This window comes from Drosophila montana, unplaced genomic scaffold (genome assembly GCF_035044405.1).
Source record: "Drosophila montana isolate Dmon_TW-CO22-7 unplaced genomic scaffold, ASM3504440v1 contig_3200_1, whole genome shotgun sequence".
NCBI lineage: Eukaryota > Metazoa > Arthropoda > Insecta > Diptera > Drosophilidae > Drosophila > Drosophila montana.
The window spans coordinates 5,082,097-5,103,286 of record NW_026998080.1 but is presented as its reverse complement, the minus strand read 5'-3'; the positions used below and the strand labels follow the sequence as shown (position 1 = coordinate 5,103,286).

The 21,190-nt window shown below is 36.5% G+C and overlaps 1 protein-coding gene, 1 long non-coding RNA gene and 3 other non-coding genes across 7 annotated transcripts; 3 read left to right on the top strand and 2 right to left on the bottom strand.

The window, feature by feature from the left end:
- Positions 1–5,447: 5,447 nt before the first annotated feature.
- On the top strand, positions 5,448–14,526 carry Acsl (Acyl-CoA synthetase long-chain). Of its 3 annotated transcripts, none has more exons than XM_064686477.1 (10): positions 5,448–5,737; positions 9,392–9,527; positions 10,960–11,025; positions 11,319–11,757; positions 12,357–12,563; positions 12,659–13,133; positions 13,204–13,376; positions 13,439–13,702; positions 13,766–14,041; positions 14,109–14,526. In XM_064686477.1, exons 1-10 carry the CDS (start codon positions 5,715–5,717, stop codon positions 14,261–14,263), a joined length of 2,214 nt encoding a protein of 737 aa, XP_064542547.1. In that variant the 5' UTR covers positions 5,448–5,714; the 3' UTR covers positions 14,264–14,526. The 3 variants fall into 3 exon arrangements, with proteins under 3 accessions (XP_064542547.1, XP_064542549.1, XP_064542548.1); XM_064686478.1 differs by lacking the exon at positions 5,448–5,737 and adding an exon at positions 9,134–9,254; XM_064686479.1 differs by lacking the exon at positions 10,960–11,025 and having other exon boundaries at positions 5,460–5,737.
- On the bottom strand, positions 7,152–9,078 carry LOC135431364 (uncharacterized). The gene is made up of 3 exons (XR_010436781.1): positions 8,974–9,078; positions 8,130–8,361; positions 7,152–8,007 (listed from the first exon to the last, which is right to left on the bottom strand). It is a non-coding gene; the product is annotated as an uncharacterized LOC135431364 (long non-coding RNA).
- Positions 14,527–15,673: 1,147 nt separating the features above from the next.
- TRNAL-CAG (transfer RNA leucine (anticodon CAG)) lies at positions 15,674–15,756 on the top strand. Its single transcript has one exon. It is a non-coding gene; the product is annotated as a tRNA-Leu (tRNA).
- A 2,594-nt stretch (positions 15,757–18,350) lies between these two features.
- Positions 18,351–18,423, top strand: TRNAK-UUU (transfer RNA lysine (anticodon UUU)). Its single transcript has one exon. It is a non-coding gene; the product is annotated as a tRNA-Lys (tRNA).
- Positions 18,424–18,603: 180 nt separating this feature from the next.
- On the bottom strand, positions 18,604–18,676 carry TRNAK-UUU (transfer RNA lysine (anticodon UUU)). Its single transcript has one exon. It is a non-coding gene; the product is annotated as a tRNA-Lys (tRNA).
- Between the last annotated feature and the right edge of the window lie 2,514 nt (positions 18,677–21,190).

The window sequence follows — 21,190 nt, the reverse complement described above, 5'->3', positions numbered from 1 at the left end:
CTGTAAAAGTTATATAACTGCAGCAAAAATAAATCAGATTTTTCTTATTCAGAAAAATCATTTATCATTATTTCCAATGACTATATATTCGATACAAAATTTTGTTTGACAGTCAATAATTATGTAATAATCTAATTTAATTTTAGGTATTAAACATTGAGTTTTACTGCAATTTGTTTTAACAGTGGGCGGAAACTGTTAAAATAGTCATCAAATTTTGTATGTTTTATAATAAATTGGGTGCCTTAAGGGTGTTTAACAGGCACTTTGCAAAATTAATTGGATGGGAACACATTCAAGCTAGTGTGAAGAAAATGTGGTCAAGTAAACAATATAATATTTATATTTATTAGTCAGACGTATGCATATTAACATGTACAAACACATGAGTGTGACCACATTAGTTAGTCTAATAAAAATTTTTCGTTCTATTTTGTTTTATTTTATATGTGTGAAATGTTTCTATTTGAACTTTTCAATATTGGCAACATTTGCATTGCTAATGATGCTTATCAATAATCTATCCTTTCTTGACATTTACATAAATTACATAAATTTGTTACTTCACCTGACCTTAATTACCTGTTACGTACGGGGCATACAAATTACTAAGGTGCTCATTTCGAAAAATTGTTAAATTTGCATTTGTTGTGTAAATGTTATTTGAAAGTCTGGCACTAAATTCTGACTTTTTAAAATATTAATCAGTCCAGGCCAGATAGGTTAAATTGGCAATTAAAAACATTTAACAGCAAGCGCTAACTCATTTTAATTTTAAAATAAATATTATTGAAAGTATTTTTTAATATTTAAAAACTTTTGTTTTCTATAATCAGCTAGCCTTTTACCTGTGATTGCTAATAACGGGGCAAAGCTAACCGGTTGGGCTTAGTCTTTCAGCTTTTAATTAATTTATTACAATGTATTTATAGCTTAGTTATCTCTGTATATAATACTTTCTGTGCTGATTGACTGAATGACTGGCTGCTAGGAAGGTGAAATTTCCACTAAGTTACCTTATGTGATGGAGGTGCACGCTCAGACTGGCTTTTGGGATAGTCGCAAGTGTGGAAATATGGCGAAAAACGCTTGGATGAAACTTTTTGGCTTAACTCAAACTCATTTTCAAAGATCTTTGCTCATATTCAGTTGAGGGGCGTTTCACACTTTTCCGAATATCCACCCCTCATTGGTGGAAATGGGGTCAATGATTTGATAGTTGAAGTTTTGGGTTCAAATTTATTTTTTATATATCTCTATGATAACATTTTGAGAAGTATTTCACATTTTTTGCAGAATTCAATTTTGGGGAGAAGTTTTAATTTTCGTCCGATTGGCTTCAAACTTATTTTCAAAGCCCTTTATAAGAACTTAATGAAATCTTGTTTCAGAAATCCCACCCGCAACAGTGGTAAATTGGCGGAAACGTTTAGAGGAATGTTATTAAGTTACCATACAATCGGATTGAAAGTCATTTTCAGAGGTCTTAGTGAAAATTGAGACGCGTTTCTCACTTTTTGTAAAATCCGACCCTATGGGATGATAAATGCGGGTCAAGGTTGCAATATCTTTATTAGTGCAAAGCTTATAATTTAATTTAATTTCTTTTACTTGTAAGTCAAGTGAGTTAGTCTCGTTATTTGTGGAGGGACTTGGGAAATTTTATAACGTTTATAATTACATAAGTTTGGCTCGGAATAGTTCACACAATAACGGATCCAAATATTTGTGTTTTGGTATCGTTCTACTGTTTCAGGCTCGATTACCTGGGACTTTGCACCGAACTTGGACTTTGTGAGCCGTGCAAATTGGCTTGCTGCGTGATTGTGATTATCGACATGGAACTCTTGAAACTCTGTCGAGTTGGGCAAATAATATTTTGGCTGATGTCAGTGAAATCAAAACGCCGTCAACATGCACAAATGCACTTTCAAGTTCGAGGCTGTCGAGCCAGTCTCTCGGTTGCATTTCCAGTTAGTCGAGCATGACGTCGAGCCCACGTTTCACGTTTGGCTCAATGATTTCCACAAATCGTATTTGTTGTTGTTGTGTTTGTTGTGCCGTGTATGCAAAAGCCAAATGGTACACAGTTTTAAAAAAATGGAAAACGCGCATTTTGCACACGTTTGGAACACACAAACAACAACAAAAGAAAACAAAAACATACAACAAGCAATCTTTGGCATGCCGAAGACTAAATACCCTTGCAATCATATTATATATATGGAAATATACTCGTGTTGATAAACTTTACCTAATAATAAAGCTTTCTTAGGCAGCTATTCGATATAGTGGAGCGATCCAGGAGATCCAGACATGAACTTCATGGAATTGAAGAATTTTCCTTCTATGCGTTACACACTCCGTGACAAAAGGGTATATCAACTTATATAAAGAAAAATGGCGCAATAACAACAAATGAAAATGTTTATAACGGTTGCATACGCAGTGTCTACAATCAAAACGAGGCCCGCAATTGTTTTAATCAAAGCAATTAAAACAGTTTCACCTAATGCTTAGATTGGAAGCGAACGAGAATTAAAACCTGATATTTAATGTTGAACTTTGAAATGAAAGCGGGAATGAAATGAATTGAGCAGACCTGGAAATATGTATTTCAAACGAGAATATCTCTTGATATGATATGATAATGACAATTTATTTGGGCTCGCTGCTCCACTCGTTTATCTCGGAGGCCTATTGTAAACAGAACGCATGAAAGGGATTATCTAAACCGACTGATTAAATCAGATGTGTCGCTCGTTTAGCCACAACACTTTTTCACTTGTCCAACATTTGAGTGGAGTGTGCTTTGTCGGTCCGGGGAGGTGGGTACAAAGGGCTCAGAATATGTTGCTGGTGATCAAGTGATACGTGCCTCATTTCCTGATTGTCTTAATCCGAAGCATGTTTGCATAACTGTTTAGCCAGCTGTTCGGTGGTGTCGTCGCCGTAGTTTGATTCTTATGATTCCATTTAGTTGTCGTCAGTTTGCAATTTAACTTTGATCAGGGTCACGATCGTCGCACACGCGGCGTGTACGTTCAAAGTTCAAAACTTGGACCCGTGTGCCTACAAACTCGCCTGAACTCAATCTATTTTGTTTGCATACAATTTTCATTCATTAGCCTACAATTTGGCGATTGCAATGGTTCGTGAATTGTGACACTGTCGAAACAACTTTCGCTCAAATCGTTGTGCTCCCAACGGGCAGAATGGTTGTAACTTAACCTCCAGTTGGGGCGCTGCCGTGTAATCTTGAATAGCATCGGTCTTTATAGTCCGATCCTTGTGCAGATTCTAAGAGAGCTTCAATATGGCAACCAAAAGTGTGCAATCAACTTATGAGTGCGTTGATCTAGGCAGCTACACATTTGTGGACTTTAAATTTGGAATATAATTTAAAATATAAGTTTTGATATTCCAAACAATTTCAATATTGTCGATAGAAATCGATTTCGGGTCTCTTTTTGTAGGCATAACTGAGATCTCGATTCACCAGAATAGAATATTTCCTTTTCTGGTTACCTATCCTGATCGCCCAAAAAATTTTAAAATTGTGATCTTTTCATTTGTTGTTTACACCAAATGTACGCCAATATTCTAAAAGATCGGGCCATAACCACCGAATCGATTCGAGATATATATATATTATATTTATTTTTTGTATATATATATTTCCCGTCTCGGGGTTCAGGGTATCTTCTATTCGGCCACTGCTATTAAGAGCACTCTTGATTTTAATCTGTCTTTGCTATACGATAAAGCTCTCAAAATCTTCTTATTTCAATGTTATCAGCCAATAAAATACATAATTCTTATCAATTTTTAATGGGTTTAGGGTAAATAAAACAGTTGCTTTTACGGCCTTTGACTGAGGCAGAACTACATTCATACATTTAGCATGGGGCTCTAAGCCGAATCCTCTTTTATCAGTTGATAACTTAGACAGGTCGCCTACCAAAACAACAAGTCTTTGAGAAACCTATTCCTATTTCATCTTTAGCTTTACAGTTCGAAATAAGTTTAAATTAGTAGAATAGTAGTAAGAGATCGATTTTTGTTCATGCTTTATTCGCATATATATTTATTTAATTAAATTAGTCATATTAATTTTTGTTTCTTAAAATCGAAGCGTAAAAGATTGAAGTAGCTGTCGAATTTTGCATTTATATTGTTTTTCGACGTTCTCTCACTTCATAAACAAAACACGTTTGGAAAAAGCGTCTTTCTTGTTATTTATTATGTTATTGTTTTGTTTGCTTTGTGCAGTTGGCGGTTCAATGTCCGCTGCCGTAAACAAATACCATCTGTAAAGCGGAAAAGGCTTAAGGATGAAGAGCAGAATTCTTGCAGAAGAGTTTTTGAGCCTTGCGACAAACTTAAGAGCTCCCCTTTAACTTTATCGCTTCATTAGATTGAACTTTGCTCGCCTTAATCAAGCCGGCAGATTCTGAAGAGTTTCTAGTTTGGATATCAGTTTCATATTGCCGACGCAATCAGTTGACTTTTCTGTGGACTTTGTCCAAGCGATTGCCATTAGACATCGTTAATAACTTGTTTACCTATGTATTGTTCTTGTTTTTTTGGCACAAGCCAAATTTGTAGTAAATTTGAGTCCATTCATGGGGCACGACCTATGTCAATTTGCAGCCTAGAAGAGCAGAAGTAGAAAAAGACGAATGTTACACGCGTGAGATACCAACTTTCGCGTCTGTTTCTCTGGCATTTCTCGCCTCTTATGCAACACGAATTTGACTGTCTAAATTTAATTTCTGTGCTATCTTTAAATATAGATACACACACACACGCGTGTGTATCTCGTATATTTATATGATCAGTTTTGTATCTGTATCTCAGTTCTTGTTGTTTTTATTATCAGTTTTTGGCCAAACACCAAGACCGCAAGGCGAAACCGAAGAACTTGTTTTCTGTTTTGTTTAAATTAAAAATTTTATTTTCAACTTTTTTTTTTTTTTTTAGCTTTTTTTTCATTTTATGTTTAATGAAATGCTCTTCTGTAGTATAATAAATGATTTAGCCATATACATATATTAAATAATTGCTGAATGGTATAAATATGCTAATAGAAGAAATGGGAAAAGAGACCATGAAGGTCAGCCAAAGTAGTTTTTCGTTCTTTTTGAATTGGGATATTTGTAACCCAATCTTGAAGCTTTTTCTGTTTTCCTCTTCATACATTTATCGCATTTGCATTCAAGTATCTTATCAATTGAAAATTGAAAACGTGTCGACCTAAGAATACATATTGCCATTGGTGAGAGCTGTTCTAACATCCTATTGTTTATATCGTATTTCCATATCTATTTGTCAAACACAGACCGTTTTTATTGTCTATTCATTGTCATTATTTTCATTACATAAATACGTATCTGTTTTCTCTCTCTCATTTTATTGTAGGTAAATGAAACATCAAAGCAACTGCAGCTTGAAAAGTGGCATCATCGTTTAAATGTTGCATCCATTTGTTTGTCCGACCCGTTTTTAGCTAACTACGTAGAATCCGCATTACGCATACGTATACGCATTACGCATTACGCATTACGCGCGTTTCCATCAACGCAACTGTACTTGGAGTACGCTCGGAGTTGGCAACAAGGACACGAAGTAGAGAAAGCGCTATCTAGAATTTCTCCCCTTGTCTGTGTCGCTCCGTCGCAACCGCTGGCCTTGCCACAGTGAAGCTCGGCAAGATGTTCATCGAAGATGATGCCCAGTAAGTACTCTCCCATTGAACTATCTATATGCTCAACCTTAATGTAAGTCATGTCAAAAATCGCTTTAATTTGTGTACGCCTTTACGTATCGCAAGACTTATTTCGCGCTATCAGAATACGTCAAAATTGAGCAGGAAATTCTAAACCGTTGATTATTTTTAAATTTAATAATATCTTTTAACACTATCATTACCTGTTTTATAACATTTTATAACATTCCACTTAGTTAAATGTGGGTGATATATTATAGGAATTGCATTTAATAAATTTAGAAATATTTGAACTGATTTTGTATATATGCAAAATACGTAAAAGTCATATGCTTCAATTCACATGGACTCAGAGTTAAAAAAATTCTTTTAATTTTTTCGTTTTTTCTAAAAATACCGATCTTGAATAAGTTAAATATAACTAACTAACTAAAGGGGGGAAAAATTAAAAAACATTAAAAAATATATTCGTATAAATCGTTCTTCGTATGATATGCAAGAATATATATATATATAGTTTTAAGTTCAGTCGATATTTCTAGAGGTCTTCTGGTTTTCAAATCTCTCAACAATATTCGTCGATAAAACAGAATTATTAGAGATTTCATTTTTTCGTTGTTGTTTTTCCGAAACAACAAACAATTCATCTGTTTGTTAACTTAGTGTTGTAGGTGTACATATATAAATATCTATATGCCAACAATTATCTTTCCGTTAATTTAAACATTAAAAATATTTTATGCACGATTAATTGTGAATTCAAGCATATGATCGTCCCCGATTCAAATTGCGAAAAACTTGAAATACTGTTTGTAGCAGATTTTTCACTATTTATCTGTTGTTTTTTAATACACAATATTATCAACTAATACATATTAAAAGTGCAAAACAGAGTATTCCGAATTTGAATACATTTTCTTCTGGAGCTTTTTTGACTCAAGCTCTTGACAAAATTTAGAGGCTTAAGACCAACAAAAAACAGGAAGCCGAAGATTAAATACCATTTGGCTTTGAAAATATACTGGAAAACTGAATATTTTGTTTATAATAACTCATTTTACGTCAGACTCTTCGTATAGAGCTGTATATATAATATAATTGAATGATCTGGAAAAGATTTGGCCAACGAGAGAATATATTCACTTTAGAAGACATTATTTCAAAAGTTATACCGAATCTAGTCTGTTTACTGATATGCAAACTTAGTCTCTCAGTTTTAAAGATATCGTCAGGGAAGTTGGCATAATCATTCTGTTGCACACGGTACATATGTCCGAATAGGCCGGATCGGACCACTATATCATGGATGGGTCGACTATCTAGTTCTTGTATGAAAACTCGAACTCGACGTTTAGTTATTTTTCTATGCTCCCAGTAGCTTCAAAACTTTATAAACATCGAAGTACTACTTTATGCGTTTTTGTATAGAATAGTTTTCTGTTTTTGATTAAATCTCTACCAAACACAGCACTCACGAACTTCAATATATATTAAATATCTGTAAAACCTTCTCAAAATGGCTCCAATAGAAACAGTCGGTCGGGTGAATGAGGATTTAGTCTTCGGCAGGGAAAAGATAGTTGTTCTTTCTAGCAACGCACAGCCATAAACCGCACTGATATTTTAAGTCAAATATTTTTAATTTACCGATTTATATTGGCGATAAAAGATAAACAGTATTTGTGGAACTTTTAGCCAAGTTAAATATGAATGTGGTAAATAACTGTAGTGCACGAATATTTAAATTTGTGATAAGATTATGAACCAATTATTTGATACGCTATAAATGGCAATTTGATTAGCAAGTCATTCGACTAAAAGAGAGTGGAAGTTTTCCAGCTGGTAATTATAGGTCGCTTAGCAGGCGCTAGAGTTCTTCTTAGAGTTCTTCCGTAAAAAAAGTGCCTGCTTTCACTGGATTCACTTTTGATGCGTCTTCGATCAGTCACCGTGAACTGACTAACAAACTGTGCTAAATTAATTAATTCAAATTAAGTCTCTGTTGCCAATGCCACCCAGCCGAGGTGCGTCCTAGATTGGCGTAACACTCGCTTGTGTATGTCAAGTTCAGGGACGTGACGTAGTTTCGTGCTTTGCTTATCGCTGGAACTCTCCTTATCAAGCGTTTATGGCATAAGTATTTTTGCACTGATTCCGACTATAATTAAAGCATTCGCAAAGGCGGTCGAGTTCTGCTTGCGCTCACTGTGAAATATCTTTTCAGGCTGCACTCGTCATTTGCTTAGAAAATTCTCGTCGGTGGTTCTCTATATTTATATCTATCAATTAATATATTTAATGATAAATATTGCGTGACCTTCAGTATGGAAAGTTTTATTAATAGCTACAGCGAAAATCACGCTACTTGAGACTTTCAACCTTACTTATTTCATTCGCTTACCGTTTTGATAACGTGCTGGAATGTCAGTGCAAAGGTTGATAATTGAGTTCACATACAGCCGCTGATTAGCATGTTATTCACACACACACGCACACACTTACATACTCACCCACATGCATACAGACGCACGCGAGACTCTAGGCAACAGCTTTAGCTTATTATCTGCACTTCCACTTAGACGTAGAAAGGGCCGTTAATTGGCTGCAGGTGGGCTGTGAGATAGTGGCTTAAGCTGAAATTATTTAGAAAAGATATGAGCTTAAATTAAGAAATCAAATAGTAGTAAAATATAATCATATAAAGCGAACCAAGCAAGTTATCTAAATATGATATGAAATATGTGCTTACGATTTGGCTGCAGGTGGGCTGCAAGATTGTGGTTTAAATTGAAATTATATAGAATAGAGATGACACTTGCAAAGTTATCCAAATATAAAGAATAATACGCATATCGATCTTTCGCGACAATGTAGACAATGTATATCTAGGCCGAACAATAACTCGTTAAATATATATTAGAGTAAAATCTATGTCAAGCGTGACAACAAATGCCGTGGGGTAATCTGTGCTAGAAATGAATTTAATCTTCAACGGTCGATCACAATATATTTTTCACATCATAAATCACTTTGGCTTTAATCTACAATGGGCTTGACAAACGATTATTACTACGAGTATTTATTAGACTCCTAAAAGATATGAGTACCTGTGACCCACTTTTACTTGAGTGCGAGATGCTAAATAAGATCGATTATAATTTTGGTTATTTCCCTGTAAAAAGTCAGATGCGAAGAGCCGGTTGCAGAAGACTTGGCGTTCAATTTGGAATGACAGAATTGCTTACATACAATGCCCCGTCTGGGTAGTTGTACCTGTCTCTAAGAGCTGTGTCGGCAATCTACGCGACGCTGACGGAGCTGATAAGAGGCAAAATGCTTTCCAGCGTTATCGCCTTGCGAGCAGCTGCAGTGCTAAGCAGCTAAGCGAGTGGCAACCCTTTTCCAGTATTGGGCCCGAAAGATTCGCCAACTGAAATCAGTTAGCTTTCGGCTTGCGGCGGTGCTAGAACTATCGTGTGGCTTACTCTGCCTGATCCTACAAATACTATATTACATACACATATAGGTACATAATGAGTAGAGAATTTCAGAGCAGATCTTGTGCTTTCAATTTGCATCCAATCCAGTCCATACAGCTGTTGCAGCTGTAACTAAAATGCAATTTAATTAACATTGACTTTTTCGTTTTTCACCCACTTGCAGAATGGATAGCTTCTGGGTGCAGAGTGCACTGGGCGCCATCAAGGCAATTGCCTTTGTCTACGACATTATAACGCTGCCGGTTTATTTGGTAATACAGGCGCCATGGAAACGTCGACAGGACTCGAGGCGAGTCAAGGTGAGTGAATTGTTGCACTAAGATCTAGAAGCTGAACGAACTGAAATCTGCTTTAGTTTAGAGTTTTTAATCATTGTATTATTTATATTTCGACTTTCGATTTCTCAATAACCGCGTTTCATAGTCTTTAATCGCATGTTTCGTGTACTTACTTATTACTATATATTTGTACTATGCAGCTTCTGTAATTGTAGCTCGATTATTTCACAAATTGCACAGCCTCAGTTGCAGTTTAGCTTTGATCGTCATGCGATGCTTTTACCTTCGGCTTTCCAAATGCCGTCTTTGCCTCTCGCTTACCCAGTTTTAGCTGCGTTCCCTTTTACAAATTGGTAAGAAAGCGAAAGCAAATGTGTTAGAAAGAAAGAAAGGGCCAGGTCAGCTATCAATGTTCTTAGCCGTACTAGCCTTCTATCTGTGCGTGATGCCAATCTCATGTTCTGGCTGTGGCTCTTTAATAAAAACAAGCTGGAAAATGTAAACAATATTTAATTAACTTTAAATTGGTTTTTGCAATATGTTGACTTTTGAATAGTACTTTAAAGTGATTAACATTTCAATGGAAGCTTCTGGAGCTGTGGAAAGTATGGATATATAAGATTCTAGTAAACAATTTCTAGATTGCCCCTATTAAGTGCTAAAGTTTACCACATCTTAAAAATCAGAAATGGAATCGTTTCTTTAATAAGTTCAGATATATTCTGTTTATGTAGACATCTAGACCAAAGCTTACAAATGTAACTTTAATATATGACTTGATTAAATTTGTTTCAATTCGGATTAATATAGATTTTGTGTAAGACAAAAGTTATTTGTTTTTTACATAAAAACTAACTGACTGAACGACTAATCTGAGGGTTTTTACAGTTGTCAGTTGTAAAATAAAGAAATTTATTAATTTGTATTTAACCTTTGATACACCGACGATATTTATTCAGTAAGACTGGGAATTATATTCATTTAATTAAATGCGATTTGTTATTAGAATATTTGCGGCTTTGAATGAGCTCTATTGTAGCTGACGTTATGTGGGTTTAGTTTGTAATCCTTATATTATTTAAAAATACAGCATTTGTGTGTATTTGAATGTTAATACTTTCGTATTAACAATGTGATTCATTGCATGCGACTTTTCTGTGAACTGGTGACATAGTCAGCATTGATAGCTTTAGCCACAAACTCGCGGTTCATTTCCACAATCAGTTATCGGCTATCTAAACCGTGATAAGGCTGGCACCAAGCGATTGTTAAGCAAGAAATAAAAGAAAATGATACGTACTATAAACTTTATAGGTAAACTAAAATGCAATCGTAAATACTTAGTTCACTCAATGGAAATGTGTACGAATCGTGCGAAGCTACAAACCAAAATACTTTTTCGTTATATGCTACAAAGCTAATTGGTATTTTTACCCTCCTCCCCTCCTCGCAGGCCACGCTCATAAGCAAGAAATTGTTGGTCGATGAGCCCTCCAAGTACGCCGCGGATGACATTGAGGTTTTATCATTTGCATACGTGTTTTATGACATAAATTGGTTTTAAAGTTTTGGTGTCTGTACCATCAACGGGTTCTCCGCACACACACTCCACTTATCAGTCAATAAAACATATGTTGTTCCATACTAATTTCACTTCCTCCTCGTATGGGCACCTTAGCTCCCCATCCAAACCCCATCAAGAACCTCGTTACTTTGTACACATGCTTGGTATCCCATTTAGTGGCATCGGTTTGATTTGAAACTCGAGCTCTGCTTTGCATTGGTTCTCACATTTGTGCTCGTTACTTGCAGGCGAAGATTATCAAGAACGAAGAAACTGAGCTGACATACCGCACCACGGAACCGCCGCGCGATGTGCATGTGAAGATGCTGCAGGAGAACATCGATACGTTGGAAAAGGTCTTCAATTACGTGGCCAAGACGCACTCGACCAAACGCTGCCTGGGCACCCGCCAGATACTGAGCGAGGAGGACGAGACACAGCCAAACGGACGCGTTTTCAAAAAGTACAACATGGGCGACTACAAATGGAAGAACTTTATCGAGGCGGAGCGTATGGCGGCCAGCTTTGGACGTGGACTGCGCGAACTTGGCCAGGCCCCGCGACAAAACATTGTCATCTTCGCCGAGACTCGCGCCGAGTGGATGATAGCTGCCCATGGTTGCTTTAAACAGGCCATGCCCATTGTAACCGTCTACGCCACACTTGGCGATGACGGCGTCGCCCACTGTAAGTACACTGAAACAAAAAAGAACGATTTTCGGCATGCCGAAGATAAAATACCCTTGTAGTCATATGGCTGACGGCTTGCCAATATACGTGGTCAAGATACCACGAAGAACATTTCTCAAATATATCTATTTTTGATCAATTCTTCCCATAGAGCTATTTATCGTATACCAAAAAGAGACGGGATACCCAGAACTAAGCACTCAGCTTGTCGCGTGGTTTTCTCTGCAGCTGTGATTTTTTCCCCTAGTTCCACACTATAGAAAAGGGGCGTTTGTGATTTATCTTTGTTATTTATTGTATGCATAAATATGACATCCAAATAGTTGTAACAGAAAAGCCCCATGCTAAACCTCCAACTTTGGGTGGAATAAGGGGTAGGTATCAAGTCTGTGAATTCGAGAGATAAGCTCTTAAATATGCTCATAAAACAGGATTTCGACATCGATTCAATGGAACAAATTCGTGCTTCGCGGGCCATGTTCAAAATTTCAGTTTCTACCTCTTACGCTTTTTGGTATATGGACAGACGGACATAACTATATCGACACGGCTGAGAAAGAAAACCGATTTCTAACTGTCTTGATATCTATTTTTAGGCATCACCGAAACCGAAGTAACTACTGTCATCACCTCGCACGATCTGTTGCCGAAGTTTAGGACTTTGCTGGACAAATGCCCAAATGTCGACACCATCATTTATATGGAAGATCAGCTGCACAAGACCGACACAAGTGGATTCAAGGAAGGTGTTAAGATTCTGCCATTTGCTCAAGTTGTGAAAATTGGAAACGACAGCAAATTTGGTATGTTTAAATGCGACTAGTCATAAATATGGGATAAATGTATTAACTTTTAGCTTTTGATCGACTACTAACTCTTGATTTTTATTCATCCACAGAGAACGTGCCACCAAAGGGCGAGGACATTGCCATCATCATGTATACTTCCGGCTCAACGGGCACTCCAAAGGGTGTTCTGCTGTCGCACAAGAATTGCATTGCAACAATGAAGGGCTTTTGTGACATGGTTAGCATTTATCCGGAAGACGTGTTGATTGGTTTTCTGCCCCTGGCGCATGTGTTCGAGCTTGTCGCGGAGAGCGTTTGCCTTATGACCGGCGTCTCCATTGGTTACTCAACGCCGCTGACGCTAATCGACACGAGCAGCAAAATCAAGCGCGGCTGCCAGGGTGATGCCTCCGTGCTGAGGCCTACGTGCATGACTTCCGTACCTCTGATACTCGATCGCATCTCTAAGGGCATCAACGACAAGGTCAACTCTGGCTCTGCATTCAGGAAAGCGCTCTTCAAGTTTCTCTACCAGTACAAAGTCAAGTGGATACAGCGCGGTTATCAGACGCCATTGATCGACAAGTATGAACGACATAGAGAAGAGCTATAAAAACTGTTTAATTAACATTTGATTTATGCTGCTCTTGTGTAGGCTGGTCTTCAAGAAGGTGGCTAAGCTAATGGGCGGCAGGGTGCGCATTATAATGTCCGGCGGTGCGCCGCTCTCGGCCGACACTCACGAACAGATCAAGACGTGCCTGTGCGTGGAATTGATACAAGGCTATGGCCTGACAGAGACCACATCTGGCGCAACTGTGATGGACGGTAAGTGCTCTGCCCAAATATTCAATTGTAATTTGCTTTACAACCAATCAACATCGTTGCAGCTCGCGACATGACCTATGGACGAACTGGAGGACCTTTGACTGTTTGCGACATTCGGCTGGTTAATTGGGAAGAGGGCCATTATCGTGTTACCAACAAACCCTATCCACAGGGTGAGGTACTCATCGGTGGCGACTGCGTATCGCAAGGCTACTACAAACTGCCCGGTAAAACCAACGAGGACTTTTTTGATGAAGATGGACGCCGTTGGTTCAAAACCGGCGATATTGGAGAAGTGCAATCCGATGGCGTACTTAAGATAATTGGTATGTGCCATCATACGTATATGTATGCTAAAAATCTGGGCTAATTGTTCCACTTGCCCGCAGATCGTAAAAAGGATTTGGTTAAGCTGCAGGCTGGTGAATATGTTTCCTTGGGCAAGGTCGAATCAGAGTTGAAGACGTGTGGCTTTATTGAGAACATTTGCGTTTATGGTGATCCGACAAAACAATATACCGTCGCGCTGGTCGTGCCGAATCAGAAACATCTTGAAGAGTTGGCCGAACGGAATGGGCTTAAAAACAAAACGTTTGAAGAGTTGTGCTCATCGCCAATCATGGAGAAGGCCATACTCAAGGAAATAAGCGAACATGCGAGAAAATGTAACTAACCAACCTATAAAATATGTTGCTAGTGGTTGTATCTAATATTATATTCTTTCTGGTGCAGGTAAATTACAGAAATATGAGGTGCCTGCCGCCATTACGCTGTGCAAGGAAGTTTGGTCCCCGGATATGGGCCTAGTGACGGCTGCTTTCAAGCTGAAGCGCAAGGACATTCAAGACAAATATCAGCACGACATTAATCGCATGTACGCTTCATGAAAGTCAATGTACTAAAGTAACAGGAGCAGCAGTGAAGCCAATTGTGTACTAAATATAAACAATTGTTTTAGTATAGCTCAAAAGGAAACATGCGTTATTGAAACCAAACTAGCTTAAGTACGAAAATATCTAAAAACCAAATAGACACACATCAACGGCTTCGCCTGTAAAGAGAAAACTTGTGTTTAGAAATTGATTGATTTTATGAGCTCTTTCGCTTATCTATTATAATAAAACATGTATTGAGTTTTTAGACTTATGAAGCTTAGTTTGGTTACTTTTGTTTTGTACCATGCTGTTGATGTTGATGATAGTGATGATGGTGATGATGGTGATGATGATGAATATGATTTTGATAATGATTACGAATGAATGACAATGATAATGAAACAGATGATAACGGTTACGATTGATGTACAGTTTTCGGTTTTTAGTACATTTTTGAGGCAAATGAAAAATTGCGTAAAATAATAATTATTTTTATAAAACACACAATAAACTAAGCTTAAGTGGTTGCCTAATAATTATGTACATACTTTACATATACACAATCGCGTATATATCAAAATCTAATCCTAGATTTGAATATACATATATAAATATAGCGTACTTCTTAAATTTTAGTTTAATATATGGCAAATATTGAAGCAATGAATTGTAGCAAATATAAAAACATAAAGCGACATGTTCTGAATTAAAATGCTAAATGCAAATACAAATTAATAAACTTCTTTACTTCTGCTGGGGAGGATATTTAAAGCAAAGAGAATATAGAGAGAGAGTGCACTAACTAAGAACCCTCCATATACACGCAACTCATACGAAGGGCAACAAATAATTGTAAAATGTACAATTTTTTAGGCAAATTTAATAAATGCAACAACGCGAATAAACTTTAAAGATCAATTGCAATTACAACTGAACATCATAATCAGCATAAGAAAGACTTAGAGCTAAAGGAAAATAATAATGCCTAAACTATTAAGATTCGATTATTTTTTATATGTGCAAATAGTTTTGATTATATTTTAGTCATACTTTTAGTCACATATATCTTATAGAAATGAGACGGTGCGTTTTTAAAACGGTGAAAATTGATAATATTTTCAAAATGCCGGAATAAACTTTCTGTACTAATTATATACATACTATTATGCATATTTTAGATAGCATATTTTATTTTATAGTTATATTAGATTGAGTTACACAAAAAGTCTTACATTAAGTAAATAACATCATTGTACATTTGGGTGTATAAATATTGAGAATGATTAATAAATATTTAAATCCTTGAATATTTGTCGCTAATTCATGAAACAAGCAAATTAGAAAATGGTTGTTGTATGTTTTTTGTTTTTAATTAGTTGGTTTTTCACACATAAAGGCTTTTTGGCAATCGTAATTCAACGTGTCAGGATGGCCGAGTGGTCTAAGGCGCTGCGTTCAGGTCGCAGTCTACTCTGTAGGCGTGGGTTCGAATCCCACTTCTGACAACTTCTTTTTATACTTATTTATATTTTTCGATATGTAAGCGGCACCTTCTTATTAGTGGCTTTAAATACTTGATCAAAAGCAATTTATAATTGATGCATGAAAGAAACTTGATCATATCACTCTCTATTTAACCTTACCTTACCTTTTAGGTAGAATATTTAGCGGATACAATATTATATGTTGGTTATATCAGAGTCATTTTGGGTTTGTTTTTGCAAAGTATAAGTCCATAGATTTTAGATCAGGCTGACACGCTTAGCCGATCTGGCTATGCCAGTCTGTCCGTTTTTCTCTCTGTGTAAGCGTATCGACCACTATAAAAGCTAAAAAATTGAATAAAATTTATTAGGATAAGGTCTTACGCTTTGGTATACACATGCAATTGAGTTCCATATGTGTTGGTTAGCTTGAGGTAAATTAGCTTATCGTTTTGTTCAGTGTACTTCTTTGTCGGTCACTCCCGATTAGAGCATTTCCACTTTTTTTTATAAAGAGCCTTGATGATTTAGATATATCGAATAATAAGGAAGACATTCGGTTTTGTCGACCATTAATAAGTAAATAAATAAAAAAGATAGGTTTGTTTAAATTTGCAATACTTGCAACCTCGATTGGATTCTGTTAATTATTTGTATTAATGCTATAATGAGAAAATTGTTAAATTTCCCATATGTGTGTCTATCAGTTATACTTCACTTACACAAACGCTAGAACATACACACATACACACTCAAACATATAACATTAATTGTGCTGGGTAAATAATCGTATGAGGATTTCCAGCCGCGTCAGCTTCTGAGAGATTGACTTATTTATTTGCAATGCACGTTTGTCCATGTTAGAGGGAATGACACAATTTACGCGCTTGACTGCGGTCACTCTCTATATGCAGGGCTTTACTGTAGGGGAGCTACAGCTTTGGCTGTGGATGTCATTAGCTTGGCTTTCCTGCATTTTTATGGCATTAAAAATTGTTAATGTACTGCTCAACGGTCGCTTGAGCTTGAGCACCCAGGCGCCCATTTATTACGCCGCCGACAGAAGTGGCAGAAAAGAACGCTGCAAACTGCTGCTCTGGGCGCACAGACTCACCTGAAGTGGGCTACTGGCAAGGACGTCGACTAGCGTCCACTAATGCAACAAATAAATCATGAGAAATGTGCGACTGACCGTTGCCCGCGTTGGGGTAAAAGGAAGGAAAAGTCGACTGCAAACTTTTTTTTTTCCCTATTGCTGATAATTATCAGCACAGCTGGAAATGGCTAAGTAAGTGCTCGAGTGATGAAAGTTACAGCGAGATAGTCAGCCGAAAGTCATGGGATTATTTATTTAGATAGTATGATAGTACTATTTGTGAAATAGAGCATTTCTTTGGAAATATTCGGAAGTATATAAAGTAATATTGATATACATTTGATTAAACTGACAAATCACAATTCATTAGTAATGATCTAGTTGAGTTGTACTTATTGATAAGAAATTCGTGCAGTTTGTAGTGTATCTGTTTGCCTCACAGTATCTATAGTTTCCCTGAAATGGGACATAATAATTGCAGCTAACTGCAGCCCACAATTCATGTGCCGGACATAGAATAAGTATCAGGGCGTTCGATTCGAATTGGCCATCTAGTAATGAGAATCAGTTAGGCTAATGTAAGGCCTAGACACAGACGGAGACAACTTAAATGTGGCATCTTAAAATACGCCTGACTGCATTGGCACTAATAAAATTAATAGACTATAAAAGTCACACACACTTGGAGACTCGCATGCACACATACACACACACACACACACATACACGATGGCCAGAGAAGGACCTGCATTGGAGTCTGAGAGCTTGAAATGAAATGCAAAGAATTTCCTGCTCATACGTTACGCTCAATGGATTTTGGATGACAGACAGTCAGACAGGGAGTGGGGCGTCAACATCTGGGACGTGGAAAGTGGGCCGATGGTGGAAAATGGTGACATTAATTCGGATTGGGTCAACAGACGCATTACTGTTCGTGCACTGCGAATGGCAACTATGTTAGGATACGAATTTTATGATGTGTACAAATTCCCTCGCATAACTCATCTGAATTGCAAGCCTCGTGCTCTATTTTTTTCCCCCCATTTAGACCATAAATATAAATGGTTCGATGAGTGCTGTCAAAGGATAAAGCAACTAACAACAATAAAGAAGCATTGGCTCAAATGGAGAGCTAAGAAATACCCTGCATTTAGTATACAGATATGTAGATAAGAACAGTTCATTCGACTGCGCACTACTCTGTTTATAGTGCTTTAAATTGTCATCTTATGTTCTCCCTCTAGTCCACGATCAGTGTAGAATTGTTGCTGCTTTGCTTCTGCGAACTAGTCGTAAAACTTACATCGACGTTACAAAATGACCCCAGAAAGTATATACATATAAGTTCTGTTTCTAGGCAAACTAGAACTAAATTTTTTAATTGAGCTTAGCATAGATGCGAATTTTGGATGATATGTTTGATTTTTCTGGCCTTTTGTTTGAAAGGTTAGATACATTCTATAAATAAATCAAGAGGATGTGTGGCAGCTATATGACATTAAACAACTTTAAACCAAGTGCCCGGGTAGCTCAGTCGGTAGAGCATTGGACTTTTAATCCAAGGGTCCAGGGTTCAAGTCCCTGCTCGGGCGACCAATTTTCTTTTAATGTATCAGGGTTTTGCTTGGGTTTTGAAATCATTCGACGCCTTAATAAATCATTTTTCAAATGTGGCAGGATAAATTTCCAAAATCTAACAATTCTGAAATTTTTGTACCCAAATATATATTTACGGATTTTTTTTCAAAAAAATGCTTAAGTCAAAAAACTGTCGCCCGAGCAGGGACTTGAACCCTGGACCCTTGGATTAAAAGTCCAATGCTCTACCGACTGAGCTACCCGGGCTTGTTTCAAATTATTTTTATTCAAAGTTAACAAAACGAGAAAATAGAGTTATCATCGTTCGTACAGATATATAGTTTATTTATATTTGTAATGGTGTTTTTATACCAAGAGTCAAGTTCTCAGTTAGGAATATCTCGAAAATTAAAAGAAATTTGATGTCTAGAAACGCGAATCAAAAAATATTTAAAATATTAAATATCTCCCCAACTACCCAGAGGTGAAAAATAAAACATTTTTGTTATAATAACAAGCCCGCAAAGCATTTTTTAATTAGATCGCTAGGGTAAACAATAATAAAATACGAACCAAACCATTTATATCAAGAAATGTTTTGGCATAAGAAAACTTTTTGCAAACAATATTTTTAATAAATTTAATTCAACTGTGGTGGAATACTCGGCGATGAATTGTGAACATTAAATGAATATCTTTAGTATAATTTTGCTAAAATAGATTTTAAATCGAAAATAGACCAATAATTGTTGTCTTTATATAAATTACAAATTGAATTGTTTAACTAAAAATTAAAGCAGGGAAAACAGAATGTGAAAGGCAATTCCTTTCTTCCGCTAGAGCAATTAATTGTAACAATTTAAATCAAATCGAATTTAATTTGCCAAATTGAAATGTCACATGGACTGCAGCACAATAATCAATACACGCCAATATGTGTACAATAGGAATGTTTTTCAATGTCAAGGAAGCAAATCAAGAGAAGTTTCTAAGTACTGAGCGTGGGCATGTACAGCATGTAGCCGGAGACGAAGGCGAAAACTTTCACTTTGAAGGACACGAAGATGCCGTAACACAGATACTTACACGGCCCGACTGATAGATGTACGGACGGATGTACGGACAAACAGACATGTGGGACATACTGTCAATCTCAGCGACTGTTCGTTCGCAATTCGCGGCTCGCTGAAGCGAAAAGCGGAAATCAGACGCAATATCAGGCGGATATGCTCTACAAGACCGGACGGAAATGAAGCGTAAGTGAACTTTGCAAAAACAACAAGCAGCCGAACATTGAATTAAATGTTCGCAACAAGCGGACGACGACTTCCTGCTCGACATTGACAACTCTGGTGACATTGAAGCAGCGGTATATGGACAAGTGAGAGTGCTCTGGTCGGGAATGCCCGGCTAGGCGATACCCTTAACATTCTCTCTTGCTTGCAAATGATTCGGGCTAAAATGGAATACAAAAATATATTTATACCAAACTTCAAGGTTCTATCATCAAAAATGTTTTACACAATTTTGTGGACAATGCAGGAAAGTTTTCAAGAATGGAAATATTCCTTATGATTTGCAAAATGTTGGTTATTAAACCATATCTCAAATTCGATATTTCGAAGATGGAATTATCAATCAAAAATAAACTCAGTTCGTCAGTCTAATTAAGAATATATATCTCTTATAAGGTGTGCACAAAAACATCATACCATTTTACCCATTTTCAAAGGACTCAGGGTATCATAAGGATGAGGATATGAATAAGACTAGGTAAATATTGCGCATACGTCGTGGGGGACGCAGATAGAACGAGATTGTCAGATTGTGACAGCACAAATGCAGGGCCAATAAAACGCATCAAAGGCATTCGACTGTTTTTGCTGTTGAGCATTAGCTGGCTGCTCTAAATAGACATGTGTGTGTCAAGTTGCTCCGCAAAACATGAAATCGATTTCGCATTTGCAGTAAAAATGCAAATGTAAACTGACAACAACAAGAAGACAACAACAAGAAGAGCTCAGTTGACAAAGTTTGGGTTGTCAAGTGTATCAGAAACACATATAGGCAATAACTATTTGCAACTAGATACAAATACATTTCTGTTGCAGATTTAAATAAGTGCTCATATCCATATCCGGCGTTGCCCGGCCACTTTTATTTTGATTGAACAAAGTGAGTGAGCGTTGACTTACTCACATTAATGAAACTTAAACGAGAGCAAAACCTTTCCACGCTGAGGTCACATTTTTCAAGTCTAAAAGTTCTTTCAGTTGGTCGAAAATGAGGCAGAAATGTCAGTTAGTTTTATTATTTCTGAATTTTATTTAATTATAATATATTTTTTAATAAAATAAACCTCCTCGTTGACATGCCTCAATTATGATGTGCATTGCTTTAAATCTTGATGAGCTGTTTGAGTGAGCCAGTTTTTGGATCCTTGAACAACAAGGATTCAAGGCGAGTGTATTGATGCTTAAAACGGAATTCCATAGTTGCTAAATTATAATGATTGTAATAATAATAACAAGTTGTATGGCTTTTGCATTTTAAACTGATTTTGTAATGTGATATGTTTGAACCAATTGAAAATGTCGCCTCATAAGACCCAAAAATAATAATAATAATAATAATAATAATAATAATAATAATAATAATAATAATAATAATAATAATAATAATAATAATAATAATAAAAATAATAATAATAATAATAATAATAATAATAATAATAATAACAATAATAATAATAATAATAATAATAATAATAATAATAATAAT

What these genes read in the sequence shown, in the direction of transcription:
- Acsl (XM_064686477.1), top strand. Translation starts at nt 5,715, where the DNA reads ATGTTCATCGAAGATGATGCCCA. An exon ending in TTCATCGAAGATGATGCCCA is followed by an intron (nt 5,738 to 9,391) that starts GTAAGTACTCTC and finishes ACCCACTTGCAG; the next exon opens with AATGGATAGCTTCTGGGTGC. An exon ending in ACGCCGCGGATGACATTGAG is followed by an intron (nt 11,026 to 11,318) that starts GTTTTATCATTT and finishes CGTTACTTGCAG; the next exon opens with GCGAAGATTATCAAGAACGA.